The 16,892-nt window shown below is 45.4% G+C and overlaps 1 protein-coding gene across 3 annotated transcripts; it reads right to left on the bottom strand.

Annotated features, from left to right (window-relative positions):
• Nucleotides 1-2,457: 2,457 nt before the first annotated feature.
• On the bottom strand, nucleotides 2,458-16,292 carry nbr1b (NBR1 autophagy cargo receptor b). Of its 3 annotated transcripts, XM_047800963.1 has the most exons (23): nucleotides 16,042-16,291; nucleotides 14,736-14,798; nucleotides 14,636-14,654; nucleotides 14,474-14,496; nucleotides 14,119-14,295; nucleotides 13,558-13,635; nucleotides 12,084-12,089; nucleotides 11,789-11,985; nucleotides 11,571-11,696; nucleotides 9,694-9,897; nucleotides 9,306-9,465; nucleotides 8,557-8,640; nucleotides 8,232-8,417; nucleotides 7,618-7,749; nucleotides 7,268-7,343; nucleotides 5,892-6,008; nucleotides 5,354-5,512; nucleotides 5,076-5,234; nucleotides 4,299-4,695; nucleotides 4,102-4,199; nucleotides 3,798-3,867; nucleotides 3,612-3,708; nucleotides 2,458-3,531 (listed from the first exon to the last, which is right to left on the bottom strand). In XM_047800963.1, the coding sequence occupies exons 1-23, from the start codon at nucleotides 16,141-16,143 to the stop codon at nucleotides 3,358-3,360; spliced, it is 2,904 nt and encodes a 967-aa protein (XP_047656919.1). In that variant the 5' UTR covers nucleotides 16,144-16,291; the 3' UTR covers nucleotides 2,458-3,357. The 3 variants fall into 3 exon arrangements, with proteins under 3 accessions (XP_047656919.1, XP_047656921.1, XP_047656920.1); XM_047800965.1 differs by lacking the exon at nucleotides 5,076-5,234 and having other exon boundaries at nucleotides 16,042-16,292; XM_047800964.1 differs by lacking the exon at nucleotides 12,084-12,089.
• Between the last annotated feature and the right edge of the window lie 600 nt (nucleotides 16,293-16,892).

Genomic DNA, 16,892 nt, shown 5'->3' on the forward strand with positions numbered 1-16,892 from the left:
TCAACACATCGTTAATGCGGATTTTCAGATTCACACTAAAGAAATTTCCCCTAAGGTGCAATTTTTCGAGTTTACACAGGAAACAATTATCAAAATATAGATTGTTTCAGTGGTGTTTTTTTCTTCTTCTTCTTCTTCACTACAAGCATCTCAATAATGTTTAACATCCAGTGTCGATAATTCATGATTGCCACTCGAGTTGTTAATCTTTTTTGTATATATATATTAATTCTATAATACACACACACACAGGCACACACGCACACACACACAGTATTTATTGTACCTTGATTTTAGGCTCGACTCAAGAATTTTTAAAGAAACACATTTAAATTACATCATCATCATCATTATTATACTTTAATGAAAATGGAATTTTTTAGACTAGAACAAGTTCTGATTGATGATCAGTAAACACAGCTGATCTTCAAGTGCATTTTAAATCAAACAACAAAAACATCATCATTTCCAGGAGGCATCAATACCAACACTCATTCACCCAAATCAGTAAGTCATAAATAACGCTCGTGGAACTACGTGACATGACGCTAAGGTGCGCGTTCACACTAATAAACAGTCTGAGCTTAATATCGGCGATCCGGATGCGTTTTAGTGCTTTTTTACAGCTACAAAGGAGGAACTACAGACAAGTCATGTGATTAAAATCCTCTTAAACATTAAACTTGGAATTCATCGATAGCAGCGAACCAAAGGCTAAGTGAAAGGAAATGAAATAAAAAGATTTTTAAAAAAGGAATGAAGACTTTTACTTACAGCTGTAGAGAAGTGAAAGAACTCCTCCACCCAAGCTAACCGCTAACTAATGTAGCTAGCTAATTCATAACACTTTTTTTAAATTGAAAATCAACTCACTGGCATAATTAGGAACTAGTCTAGGAGCCTAAGTGCAAAGACACGCACGCACGGACGCACACGCACGGACGCACACGCACGGACGCACACGCACGGACGCACACGCACGGACGCACGGACGCACACGCACGGACGCACACGCACGGACGCACACGCACGGACGCACACGCACGGACGCACACGCACGGACGCACACGCACGGACGCACACGCACGGACGCATAACAAACTCAAACTATTAGATCCCCAGAAACATAAACCATGACTGATTAATACTAAAGTAGAAGTAGTGATGATCAGAAACATGCACTTGTAGTGGAAAAAAGCTGCATCAATGCATCCCAAAAAAAAAAACAAGAGAATGTTTATTACATTCCTCAACTTAAAAGTCATGCAGACATCACAGTCATGTGGTGAAGTCGTGGGGCAAAGTCGTGGGGCAAAGTCGTGGGGCAAAGTCGTGGGGCGGAGTCTGCACCCTTCAAGAGTTAAAGCCACATTTCACACACAGACGTAAGAATCTATTCCACATTGAACTCCATGATCTCTGTCTGTCTGTCTGTCTGTGTATCTGTCTGCGTGTGTGTCTGTCAGTCTGTCTGTCTGCGTGTGTGTGTCTGTCTGTCTGTCTGCGTGTGTGTGTCTGTCTGTCTGTCTGCGTGTGTGTGTCTGTCTGTCTGTCTGTCTGCGTGTGTGTGTCTGTCTGTCTGTCTGTCTGCGTGTGTTTGTGTCTGTCTGTCTGTCTGTCTGCGTGTGTGTGTGTGTGTGTCTGTCTGTCTGTCTGCGTGTGTGTGTGTGTGTCTGTCTGTCTGTCTGCGTGTGTGTGTGTGTCTGTCTGTCTGTGTGTGTGCGTGTGTGTGTGTGTGTCTGTCTGTCTGTCTGCGTGTGTGTGTGTGTGTGTCTGTCTGTCTGTCTGCGTGTGTGTGTGTGTTTGTGTGTGTGTGTGTGTGTGTGTGTCTGTCTGTCTGTGTGTGTGTGTGTCTGTCTGTCTGTCTGCGTGTGTGTGTGTGTGTTTCTGTCTGTCTGTCTGTCTGTCTGTCTGCGTGTGTGTGTGTGTGTGTGTGTGTCTGTCTGTCTGTCTGTCTGTCTGCGTGTGTGTGTGTGTGTGTCTGTCTGTCTGTCTGCGTGCCTGTCTGTCTGTGTGTCTGTCTGTGTGTCTGTCTGTGTGTGTGTGTCTGTCTGTCTGTGTGTGTGTCTGTCTGTCTGTGTGTGTGTCTGTCTGTCTGTCGGTCTGTCGGTCGGTCTGGCTGGTTGTCTGTGTGTGTGTGTCTGTGTGTCTGTCTGTCTGTCTGGCTGGCTGGCTGGCGGTCTGGCTGGCTGTCGGTCTGGCTGGCTGTCGGTCTGGCTGGCTGTCGGTCTGGCTGGCTGTCGGTCTGGCTGGCTGTCGGTCTGGCTGTCGGGTTGTCTGTGTGTCTGGCTGTCGGGTTGTCTGTGTGTCTGGCTGTCGGGTTGTCTGTGTGTCTGGCTGTCGGGTTGTCTGTGGGTCTGGCTGTCGGGTTGTCTGTGGGTCTGGCTGTCTGTGGGTCTGGCTGTCTGTGGGTCTGGCTGGCTGTCGGTCGGTCTGGCTGTCGGTCGGTCTGGCTGTCGGTCGGTCTGGCTGTCTGTCGGTCTGGCTGTCGGTCGGTCTGGCTGTCGGTCGGTCTGGCTGTCGGTCGGTCTGGCTGTCTGTCGGTCTGGCTGTCTGTCGGTCTGGCTGTCTGTCGGTCTGGCTGTCCACATTTCACAAGCAAAAAGCTAGAAGCACAAACACTACAGCTATTTATAAAGAGCCTAAAAGTCAGTAGTAACACGTTCAGCAGTTTCTCTGGGAAACGTTTCACTTTCATGCATCGTCCGGATCAAAGTGCAGGATTCTGCATTAACGTTTCCTTTGGATCAAATAACTACAGTCACGAACTGGCAGAAGTCTGAGGACACCGAGTTTCATCTCTGGGAAATTCGGAATATGTATTTAATCCCATATTTTTCCTGATATTCCGTTTGTTTTAAATGATTTTTACTCTAGACATTTCACTTCGTTCCTTCCGCATTTCCCTGTATTTTTAAGTCTTAAAATTACCATTATTATTATTATTATTATTATTATTATTATTCAGATAAAATCATTATTAAACAGATTATTTTTGATTAAACCCCAGACCCTTTTGAAATTTGTTTCAGGTTTATACGGAAATATTTTTGTTTAATATTATTATTATTTTTGGGGGGAATTTTTCTCTCTAGCATGGTGTCCAAAAACTTCTGCCTCGACGTTCTAACAAACGAAAGCTCATAACGACACGAAATTAAACGCGGCTCATAGAATCACTCAAAGACTTGTCTCGTTAGTTCTCTAATCGGGATTTGATCCTCGTTTCCCTAGGAATGGTCCACAGGAACCCTTAGGACTGGACCACAGTTACTCTCTCACACACACTCACACACACACACACACACACACACACAGAAGGAGAGACGAGGAAGTAGTCTGTGCGAGTGTGATGCGTCAGTAGCGGTTGGTGTACCAGTCGTTGTCCTGCATGTGCACGAGTTCGTTTACGACGTCCAGGAGGTTCGGGCCGTGTTTTTGCAGCAGCCGCTGATTCAGCGCCCGATCGGCGAAGCCCATCTCCACCAGGACGGCCATCATGGCATCTTGAGTGGCTGCTTCTTCAGGAAGCTATGGACAAAACGAGCCGAGTCACTTAAACTCAGACGAGGTTCTACGTCAGTAAGAGAGTCGGAGTTAAACACACCCACCTGCTCGGGTCCGGACTGTCCGGTGAACAGAGCTTTATACGCCGAGGCTGCGACGGACAACGCGCCCTTCACCAGACCTCCTGTTATACTGTTAGCTCTGAACATGACACAACATACACACCGTCATCATCAGCACATCACTCAGGTTCGCTCGTATAACAGGATAATTTCAGATCTGTATCTTACTTGAGCTCCTGGATCTCCGAGTCAGCGGCCGTACAGGAGCTCGGCGTGTCCGAGGGACTGGACACAGAGTCTATAGCAGGAACCGCAGCGGACATGAAAAATATAAATATTTAACACGAACACGTCTGAACTTCGAGAGACGGCACATTATAACGATCTGATGTCCGTTATTATTCAAGCTTCAGGTCAAGCCAACGAATCCAAGTCAAGTGAATAAATAATACGCAAGATAGGAAAGGGGAAATAAACAGAACACAAAAGTCAGTGTGTGTGTTTGTGTGCACAGATGTGTGTGTGTGTGTACCATGATCTTCTGGCTCTGCCCCCTCTTTGCCCCCAGGCTGATTTAGCTCCTCCTCCTGTGGCGTCTCTGCTGCTTCGAGCTTCTCCTCCGTCTCCGATCTGCAGTTCAGTAAAAACAGATTTGTAGATTTAGTGACAAATGCAGCGTGAGTCACATCTCAGGTCGCAGCTACAAATGTCCTGAGTGGAAAAGCTCACCTGGACCTGGCTGAAGGTCTCGGCGCTGCTACGATCACAGGGGTGAGCGGCACCGAGTCCAGAGTCTGAGACACACACAGCATGTCGTTAGCGTCTGCGCTAACGCGCTCCAGGCTCTCGTCTCCCTGCTGAGACACGGCCGAGCTGTACATGGACTCCCCCAGGGGACGCGTGGTGTCGAAACAGTCCGGCAGGATGATGATGTAATCCTCGGAGGAGGCGGACGACGTCCTGCTGCGACCCTCTTTACCTTCTTCTGCATCTCTCGCCTTCTTTTTCTCCTTCTCCAGCTTAGTCTTCTTCCTCTTCTCCTCAGACTCCTCTTCCTCCTCAAAGTGCTCGGCTCCAGCAGCCGGATCCATAACGATGCGCTCGATGTCGGACTCGTTCCCTTCATCTAAACAAAACGACAAGATGTAAAGAGTTACTCATCCAGCGGAGTAATGAGAAAAGAAAAGAAAAGAAGTGAAACGAAAAAAGGAGAGGAAAAAGAAAATATTATAAATCATCAGTAAGACAAACCCCAAAAAAATTTTAATAAATTGACTAAGAAAAAGACCGAATGAACAAAGATGAAACAATAATGAAATAAAATAAGCAAAAAAAAGTGATAAAAAGTCAAACAAAAATAAAACGAGGACAAAATGAGAGAAAAATAATGACAAGAGGACGAAAAACTAACAAAAGTAAAATAAGACTAAAAAGATGAAACAGATCTTTTTATTATAATTCATGGTGTGAATAAACACGGCGGTTGTCATGACGTCACTCGAGCACCTGCAGCGACGTGTTCAGTAGGAATGGAGACGAGAGGAGAAGGTTCCAGAAGATCCTGGGGCTCGGATTTGGGTGAGAGAGGAAGGTCGGCACTTTCGGACATTCTGTTCATCTTCCTCTCGCAGAGAGACACGGAGCCCTGCGGTGCTGGACGCAACACTGACACACACACACACACACGCGTGCACACACACACACACACACACACACACACACACTTACTTCCATGGGTTTAATTAGAAAACAAGAAAAAAAAGGCTGATGTCCCAAGTCCTCACCTGTGCTTGTGACTCTCCCATGCAGGATGCTGCGATCCAACACGCCCCCCAGAGTGAGGGAACGAATCACAGACTCGCTCACAAACTGACGGCCAATCACATCCTCCTCTCCTTTCTCCTGGGCGGGAACTCCTTCTAACTCGGGAGTCTGAGCAACGGCTGAAAACACAAAAGCACACACACACACACACACACACACACACACACACACACACACACACACACAAAAATTTAAAGAAAAATATCAAATACCGAAAGATGAAAGAAAATCAACAAACGAAAAGAAGGATTATGGAAAAAGAGGTGAAAAGTTTTCCAGATAAAGTCCTGAAAATGGGGAGAAACTGTAGAAAGAAAAAGAAAACAAAAGAATTGCAAACTTTTTCTGATAAATTAAAAGGAGTAAAAATCAACAAATAAACAAAGAAGAAAAGCAACTAAATGTAAAGAAGAAAGAAAGGACTGAATATGAAGAGAAGCGAAGGACAAAAGTGAAAAAAAGTAAAAGGTAAAAGAAAGAAGGAGTGTTTTATTTTACCCAGAATGCTCGTGACTGCTTGTGTTTCCCCCCCAGCCTCTTCCTGTTGGAGTCCCGGGGGAGTTTTATCCTGCAGCAGTGCATCATGGGGCAGAGGAGAAATACATGGGGTGATATCTGCTCACACACACACACACACACACACACACACACACACACACACACACACACACACACACACACACACAAAAATGAAACTGAACATTCAATACAAATCACTATATTTCTGTAGAACGATTCACAACACAGTGGATGTGGAATAAACACAATAACAACACAGTAACACAATAACAACACAGTAACACAATCCAGACTGTGATGTTACACAAAAAAATTGTTACAGGCATCGGCATTACAGGCGACGGCGTTACAGGCGTCGGCGGTACAGGCGTCGGCGGTACAGGCGTCGGCGGTACAGGCGACGGCGGTACAGGCGACAGCGCCACGGGCGACAGCGCCACGGGCGACAGCGGTACGGGCGACAGAGTCACGGGCGACAGCGCCACGGGCGACAGCGGTACGGGCGACAGCGGTACGGGCGACAGCGGTACGGGCGACAGAGCCACGGGCGACAGCGCCACGGGCGACAGCGGTACGGGCGACAGCGGTACGGGCGACAGAGTCACGGGCGACAGCGGTACGGGCGACAGCGTCACAGGCGACAGCGTCACAGGCGACAGCGGTACAGGCGACAGCGGTACAGGCGACAGCGGTACAGGCGACAGAGTCACAGGCGACAGCGGTACAGGCGACAGCGGTACAGGCGACAGCGGTACAGGCGACAGCGGTACAGGCGACAGAGTCACAGGCGACAGCGGTACAGGCGACAGAGTCACAGGCGACAGCGGTACAGGCGACAGAGTCACAGGCGACAGCGGTACAGGCGACAGAGTCACAGGCGACAGCGGTACAGGCGACAGAGTCACAGGCGACAGCGGTACAGGCGACAGAGTCACAGGCGACAGCGGTACAGGCGACAGAGTCACAGGCGACAGCGGTACAGGCGACAGCGGTACAGGCGACAGCGGTACAGGCGACAGCGGTACAGGCGACAGCGGTACAGGCGACAGCGGTACAGGCGACAGAGTCACAGGCGACAGCGGTACAGGCGACAGCGGTACAGGCGACAGCGGTACAGGCGACAGAGTCACAGGCGACAGCGGTACAGGCGACAGAGTCACAGGCGACAGCGGTACAGGCGACAGAGTCACGGGCGACAGCGGTACAGGCGACAGAGTCACGGGCGACAGCGTTACGGGCGACAGCGTCACGGGCGACAGCAGTACAGGCGACAGCGGTACAGGCGACAGCGGTACAGGCGACAGCGGTACAGGCGACAGCGGTACAGGCGACAGAGGTACAGGCGACAGAGTTACCTGCGGGAGTGTTGTTGGGAACGCTCTCCAGCTCCTGCACTATGTTAATGTCCAGAAGCTCAAACGACAGCAAGTCCTAATAAACAGTCAAACAAATAAATAAACAAAAAAAGTATTTGTACCAATATTGAAGTATTTAAGTTTTTATAATAAAAAACAGTTTAGATGAAAGACTGCGATGATTCAGACAAAAAGAAAATTATATAAAGGAGTAAAAACAAGCAAAGGAGCAAGAAATTAAAATCCCCCCAAAATTCCAAGAAAACAATGAAAAAAGCAGTAAATAAAAGAGAAGTAAATGATGGAGAAGGAAGTGATGGAGAAGGAAGTGATGGAGGATCAGATGTTACCTGAGCGGTCAGCAGATCCACAGACGGAATGTAAAACTCCTGATCACAGTCCTGGTCCACGGTGATGAGCAGCGGCTCCCGAGACGCCGTGCGGTTTTTCTCCTCCCTCTCGAGGGTCCGAGCCGATTTCTCCTACAGAGGGACAGAACCAGGAAACATCAGAGTCCAGATCAAACAAACTCCAGGTTTAATTTGAGCTTTTATTTATGTCTTTAATTTGCTGTAATAATCCGAGAGAAACTCTGGGTGGATTTTTAGTATCTGGAGATTTCACAAGCACTGATTGGTGTTTAATATTTAAAATATAATCAACATTTTATTTTAAAAACACTTTTTTTTTTTAATTTATTAAAAGAAATATTGAAGAATTCAGACTCACTGTGACTTTAACTAACAACATTTCATTATTAAAAACAGAATGAATGAATTTGAATCGTTTAATTAAGCATTAAAATCTGCGTTCTATTCTACATTGGCACAAAGTTTTGGCACCCTCATCTCTAAACCGTCACCTCACACCGTCCCGTAACCAGGGATAAAATAACGATAAAGAAATACATTAAAATTCATTCTAATGAGAGCTGATGTACTGTTGTGTGGGTTGAGGATCTGACCTGAGGAGTGACGCACGGAGACACCAGCAGGCCGTCAGCTGAGATGGCAGTCGGAGCTTCTGGGTCCACGACGATGCTGCACCAGACCCGCGGGCCGAACTGCTCTCCTCCGTGCGCCAGGCGCCAGTGTGAGGTGTAGGTGCCCTCCAGGGTGGGAGCACACAGGGCCACGCTGACTAATCCCACCTAACACACACACACACACACACGTCAGTATTACATCACCACTCCCATTCCATCTCTCCAATTGTCTTTCACCTTTTTTGATTTAATCTACTTAAATAAAGCAGATTTAGATCCCAGAAGTGTACGATACGATACACACCTGACCGGGCTGCAGTGTGGGCACAGACACCTCCCTCCACCTCTCCCCCGAACCCACGGCCAGATTCCCCCACATGAACTTCAGCTACAAAAGAAAAGCAGGAAGTGAGATTTATTTGTACATTTTACAAAAACAGCACGAGAAGAAAAAAAAAGATTCGATTTTTTACTCCATTTATAATTCTGTTTAATGGCGCGTTACATCCACGACGCGGTCGCTCCTGTTCTCACTTATGTACTGCGTCACTTAGAGCCCCTACAAACAGATTACGTTAACGAGAGCAAACAAACGTGTAAGAAAAATAAAACCGAGAATCTGTTACAGCTTTCCGTCTGACTGCAATAAACAACTCACGCTGGAGACTCCATCCATAAATATAAATACAACATCTTGTTTTCGATCTGTTTAAGTAAAAGCCTCCGCGTGAGAACGATCTGTTACCATAGAAACGACAAAGTTTTACATTTCTGTATAATGATACGTTTATTCGTACATCAGCTCACAACCACAAAGCGACCAGAGATCCTTCGTTTTCATCAAGGATCTACCGACGAGAGCGAACACATGCATCGTCTCTTCTGATATGACGCAGATAAACGCTGCTGGATTTTACACACAATCCAGAAAGTTTCGTTTCAGCAGGAAGGAAACCGATTTGTTGAAAGCTGGTTGCTCCGCCCACTGATATTACTATGGCAACCGCTTGCCGACTTCAAAGTAATGTCTTAACTCGTGTGTGTGTTACTTACTTTGGTGTCTGTGTTCCAGCACATTGTGCCGCTGTTCTTCATCTTCCAGTATTTAATGAATTTGGTCCCAGGCCTCAGGCGCGATCCGTCCGGCAGATTTTCATCCAGCAGCAGCGCCGTCATGGCAGGGACAGCTAGAGGACACGGACGCTTCGGACGCCTGAGGACACAGAACCACGACAACAAGGTAAACCTCCGACCTCCGTACACTGTGACACAGTACAGCTCCACGTACTACGATGGGATTTTGTACGGTTCTGTAACCAGATATTATAATGTATGTATGTAACAAGGTGCACTCTGGGATGTCAGCGTGTGGCTCTCGGTAATTAGATCAGATTATTACGTGTCTATAATCAGACATTATGGGTCATGCAGCTAGACGCACTCGGGGCTGTTGGCCTGCGTGGCTCTCGGTTGCAGAAGCACAGGGGAGGAGTTTCCGTCTCCCGCACAGCCCCACTGCAGACTCCTCCTCTCCATCCTCAGCTGCTTCCTGATCTCCTTCACCTCTGCCTTCAGCTGTCGCTTCTCCGCCTTCAAGCGCTGTTTCTCGGCCTTGCGAAAGCTTCGGTCTCCTCGTCTGTAGAACCTAAAAATAGATTTACAGGAAATAAAACAGGGCTGAATTAATGTGTTACTGCATTGTTAAAGAAAGGAGCAACATCTCACACACACAAACACAATCACACAAACAATCACTCAGACAGACATACAAACACACCCACACACAGACAGACAGACAGACATACACACACACACACACACACACACAATCACACAGACACACACAGACAGACAGACATACACACACATACAGACAGACAGACAGACATACACAGACACACACACAGACAGACAGAGACAGACACACACACACACAGAGACACACACACACAGAGACACACGCACGCACACAGAGACACACGCACGCACACAGACACACGCACGCACACAGACACACGCACGCACACAGACACACGCACGCACACAGACACACGCACGCACACAGACACACGCACGCACACAGACACACGCACGCACACAGACACACGCACGCACACAGACACACGCACGCACACAGACACACGCACGCACACAGACACACGCACGCACACAGACACACGCACGCACACAGACACACGCACGCACACAGACACACGCACGCACACAGACACACGCACACAGACAGACAGACATACACAGACACACACACACAGACAGAGACAGACACACACAGACACACACACACACACACAGACACACACACACACACACACAGAGACACACACACACACAGAGACAGACAGACAGACACAGATACAGACAGACAGACAGACAGACAGACAGACAGACAGACAGACAGACAGACAGACAGACACAGAAAGACACGCACACAGAAAGACACGCACACAGAAAGACACGCACACAGAAAGACACGCACACAGAAAGACACGCACACAGACACACGCACACAGACACACGCACACAGACACACGCACACAGACACGCGCACACAGACACGCGCACACAGACACGCGCACACAGACACGCGCACACAGACACGCGCACACAGACACGCGCACACAGACACGCGCACACAGACACGCGCACACAGACACGCGCACACAGACACGCGCACACAGACACGCGCACACAGACACGCGCACACAGACACGCGCACACAGACACGCGCACACAGACACGCGCACACAGACACGCGCACACAGACACGCGCACACAGACACGCGCACACAGACACGCGCACACAGACACGCGCACACAGACACGCGCACACAGACACGCGCACACAGACAGACATGCACACACACGCACACAGACAGACAGACATGCACACACACGCACACAGACACACGCACACAGACACACGCACACAGATACAGACAGACAGACACACACAGACAGACATGCACACACATGCACACACACGCACACAGACACACTCACACAGACACACGCACACAGACACACGCACACAGACACACGCACACAGACACACGCACACAGACACACGCACACAGACACACACAGAAAGACAGACATGCACACACATGCACACACATGCACACACATGCACACACATGCACACACATGCACACACATGCACACACATGCACACACATGCACACACATGCACACACATGCACACACATGCACACACATGCACACAGAGACACACCCACGCACGCGCACAAACACATACACGCATGCGTGCACACACAAAAGGAGATAAAGGACACTCACCTGCTCTGATCCGGAGCTGGAGATCCGCGCTCTGGGATGGAGAGAGGTGTTCGAGCTCTCACCAGGTTGTGGCTCGGGTCGTGTGAGAAGCTACACGGCTCACACAAGGTGCAGGACGTGCAGACGCTGCGCAAACATAACCACGGCAACACGAACGGTCAGTAAAGAGAACTGCATTCATCCGTTCACTACAAGAAGCTTCTCTCCAGCCGTCTCACCTGCACTGGTATCCACCACCGGCCGTCTGTCCTCTGCAGCTGCTGCAGGCCGGAGCCGAGCTCGGAGCACCAGGCAGCGTGGACGAGGAAACCTCAGAGACCTGAGCCTCGGCTCCCAGGGGTTTATGGATGCAGCACTGGCCTGAAAACTCCCTGCAGATCTTCTCCACAGCTTCACGAACCACCTGGTCCTTAAACTGAACACATCGTTTAGCATCATTATTATTATTTATCGCATTTTACAAGCACAGTTTTGAGCTCAATCAACCATCAGGATTATGAAAGGTTTACAGACCGTTTTCTTTGTGCAGAAGAAGATGATGAAGAAGACAAAAAATATATATATATGTCAATAAATAAAGCTTCTGTGATAATACCGTAATCTCACATGTCCACAGATGTAAAGAAATAAAAAAAAGAGATAACTAATGAAATAGAAATGTCGATAAAAAGGAATTAAATTAAATCTACGTTCTAAGAAATTCCATAAAATATATAACGCTCACCGTTTCCTGAATAAAAATGATTTTTCTTAGATTTCTTTACCGCATCCACAGTAATCTCATGTATTCAAGAAATAAATCTAGAAAAAACTAGAAAAAAATCTAAATAATTAATAAAAAAAAGCATGCAGAATCTTTCAGATTTCTCTAAATTACAGACAGTTCTTACTTTTCCAAAAAAGATAGATGTTATTAAAATATACAAACAAGATTAGTTTTCAAAAGAATGAAGTAAAATCAGATTCACTTGTTATTTTGAATTAAAATCAAACAAACGAGTTAAAGGTGAGGCCTGCGTTGTTTGAGAAATGCTTCAGAAAACCGAGTCGGGACGACAAACAAAACAAACGTGTAGCCAATGAGCAGAAAGGGGCGGGGCTTGTCGATATGGGCGGAGAGAGTGTTCAGTGCGCATGTGTGACATTAGCAGAAAGCGGTTTTAACATGGACATGGAGGATAAAAACAAAGAAAGAAAGAGAAGAAAGACTTACGATAAGGACAAGAAGTAGGACGTGTTAATATAGGATCAGCTTTCCAGCGCTGGAGAGAACTGAAGGAGCAGGAAGTCGGCCACATATTCACAGGTTGGAGTTTCCCGAGTCAATAACTCCTGAGCTAAACGCTGTTACTACACAAATAACACCTCTTTTCTATCGTAGTAATGTAGAGAGGCAGCTACAACCGCGTTTTGTGTAGTAACAGCGTTTAGCTCAGGAGTTATCGACTCGGGAAACTCCGACCTGTGAATATGTGGCCGACTTTACTTAAGACGCCGAGGCGCTTTTTTCCTTCTCGATAGGTGAGTAACGTTGGTTTTGCTTTGTTACACAGAACTAATATATGCCTTTGTCCTTTACATCATTATGCTTGTGTGGCATTTTTGCTTGTTTGTTTATCTACAATCGTATTGTTCTTCCCTTCAGCTATGATAAAGACACGTTTCTTTCCGTTAGTCACCTGGGTTACGTATGTACGTGTGGGCGGAGCTATCGATACAGGGGTGGGACCCGTTTGGTTTAGGGGCGTGTTTGTTTTGGTGATTTTATGTCAACATTGGCTTTCAAACAACAGAGACCCCACCTTTAATAATAAAAAAAATTGTTAATAATAAAAAAATTTTAAAAAGTCAGAATCTAAGTGAAAAAATAGATTAAACTCTGAGCAGGAAAACACGATTAAAAAAAAGGACAAATCTTCCACAAACTATAATTAAATTCCTCTCCTTTTGTGAACAGATCGAGTGGAAGATAATAAGACCTTCTTACCTTCTCCATGTAGGAGGTGAACCAGGCTGGAGGCGTCTTATCCTCCGCTTTACTGTTCTTCAGCTCATTAAGTGTCACCTTCACAATATTACAAATTACAATGTCAGACATTATCATGTTGCCATGACAACAGAGGAAATAAATCGGTTCGATGCCGCAACGTTCACATCAAAGAGAAACGAACAGAATAAACAGCTTCGGTTTATAAGAACGGAAAACACTGGCTGTGTAAAAGGTTGTGTGCGTTTGTGGACTGAATTAAAAGAGATCCCGACCGGTTCTGTATATTCTGTCGTGTGGAAATCCTGACTGACCGGAGAGAGAAAACACGTAACTACTTAAACAAAAATAAATTAATTCAAAAAATAAATATAAATAAATATATATATAAATATATAAATAAATAAATAAAAATACTTAAAATTTTTTGAGAAAAAAAAAAGAAAAGAAAAAAATAACCTCTGAGTCTCAGAGACGGTTTCCGTGGAAACGATGCTTTTTCACATTAGGATTTCTTATTAAACCCTGCTCGTGTACATCAGACTGAATGTCTCGACTCACCGCCTGTGCCAGACTCGGGCAGTGCTGCGGAGGTCGGAATCCTTTCTTCGGCTCTGTCAGGCTTCCGGATTTCACCTGGGACAAACCCGGGCCTGGGACGGGACCAGGAACTCGTCCGGTCGTCCCTCTGCTCTCGTACACGTTCATCTGCAGCCTGTTGCCCTGCCGTGCTGCTCTCTGAGGACAGCAACGATACACCTTCAGTCAGTCGGACAGTCGATGCCTTACTGAGATAAAACGAGTCTCAAACGAGACGTAATTAAAAATATGTTGAATTTTTAACACAGCCGTGAGATTCTGAGACTTTGACGAAACTCTTTTTGTTATAATAAAAATAGCAGAAATGACGTTGTACCTTCAGAGCCTCCTCATACTCCACTGAACAGAAAAAAAACAGAAACAGATCAAATGTTCAAAAGATGTCAAATAAATAAATGATTAAATAAATAAATAAATAAATAAATAAATAAATAAATAAATAAATAAATAAGGTGCAAGTGATAAATCGGTCACTTACGCTGGCTGTTGACAGACACCTACAACAGACGAGAGAACAACGATGAGAACCGAGTCAATATTACGCACTTGGCAACGGTTCAACATGGTGACACACTCACCTCCTCGTTCTCCTCATCGAAGTACGTCAGCTGTAGACTGCACAAGCCGAACGACCTCTTTACCTGCAACGGAAAAATAGCTTTGGACAATCGAGACGCCACAAACCTGTTAGACAGGTCTCCAGGAAGAATGTTCTTTCTCTCTCTCTTTCTCTCTCTCTCTTTTTAAGAGCCTATATAATATAAGAGAATATAATATAATTTAAAGGACAATATAATATATAATATATATATATAAAAGGGGGGAAGTCGTGGCCTAATGGTTAGAGAGTCTGACTCGTAACCCTAAGGTTGTGGGTCGAGTCTCGGGCCGGCCACGACTGAGGTGCCCTTGAGCAAGGCACTGAACCCCCCAACTGCTCCCTGGGCACCGCAGCATAAATGGCTGCCCACTGCTCCGGGTGTGTGTTCACTGCTGTGTGTGTGTGTGTGTGTGTTCACTGCTGTGTGTGTGTGTGTGTGTGTGTGTGTGTGTGTGTGTGTTCACTGCTGTGTGTGTGTGTGTGTGTGTGTGTGTGTGTGTGTGTGTGTGTGTGTTCACTGCTGTGTGTGTGTGGACTTTGGATGGGTTAAATGCAGAGAACAAATTCTGAGTATGGGTCACCGTACTTAACTGAATGTCACATCAGGTCATAATTTAAGAAAATAGAATATAATTTAAGAGAATATATAATATAATATAATATAATATAATATAATAAGAGAATATAATATAATATAATATAATAAGAAAGTATAATATAATAAGAGAATATAATTTAAGAGAATATATAATATAATTTAAAAGCCTATATAATATAAGACAATATAAGAGACTGTTTATCATATCCTTTCTATAAAGTGATGAATTTATTTATATAGTGTCTATTGACTGTCTACCTGATGTAACCTGACACCCTGAAATAACCCAAACCGACACGCCCACTTTCATCACGTGACCCGCTTTCCAATTAGCTGAGTCAGGTGTGAGTCAAACATCAGGATTAACGCAATAAAATCGTCCTTCACGGTAATTAATAAGTAATTAATAACGCAAAAGCCTTTAAACGTGTCGGAGTAAAAGACGCAGGAGTAAAATGGTGGTGTTATTGTTGTGCACATCCCTGATCCTGCCGGATTAAAGCTTTACAGGCCTACAGACACGACAACACGTCATATCTCCTGCTTTCACTGTCGGCTTCACACGCGCACACACGTGCATTTATACGCAGATCTCTAATTTAGATAAAAAACATATCTGTTAGTTATGCACATCATAAAGCCCTATGTGATAAAGGCCCATCCTCCTCATCCTCCTCATCCTCACCGTGGCCTCCATAGACTCCCAGCTCTTGGTCTCGGACCCCGACAGCAAGAAACTCTTCGTGTTGCCCCGAAAATTCACCTTCAGGTTGATGTACGTGTCCATGGCGGCTTAATACCGGCGTCCGAGCCGCTGCATAGAGGAGCAGAGACGTGGAACAAAGCGTCAAATCAAGCGATTAAATACGACTCGGTTTCGGGAAACGTCTTGTGTGTTTACATCAGAGAGTGTAAACACACCCACATGGTCACGTGACCAGGACACGTCCGGCAATGACGTCATTTAAAGCTGAGACGAGTCTGTCACAAAGAGAAATATATGTTTATAATAATAATAATAATAATAATAATAATTATTATTATTATTATTATAATAATAATTATAATAATAATAATAATGAGAATCAGATTTATTGGCCAAGTGTGTTGATGTTGACACACACAAGGAATTTGGTTCCAGCTGTTTGTGACTCAAAAGTACAGACATAAATAACACTATACTATACAATACACACATAAATAACACTATACTATACAATACACACATAAATAACACTATACTATACAATACACACATAACACTATACTATACAATACACACATAAATAACACTATACTATACAATACACACATAAATAACACTATACTATACAATACACACATAAATAACACTATACTATACAATACACACATAAATAACACTATACTATACAATACACACATAAATAACACTATACTATACAATACACACATAAATAACACTATACTATACAATACACACATAAATAACACTATACTATAAAATACACACATGAATAACACTATACTATACAATACACACGTAAATAACACTAT

This window comes from Tachysurus fulvidraco, chromosome 15 (genome assembly GCF_022655615.1).
Source record: "Tachysurus fulvidraco isolate hzauxx_2018 chromosome 15, HZAU_PFXX_2.0, whole genome shotgun sequence".
NCBI lineage: Eukaryota > Metazoa > Chordata > Actinopteri > Siluriformes > Bagridae > Tachysurus > Tachysurus fulvidraco.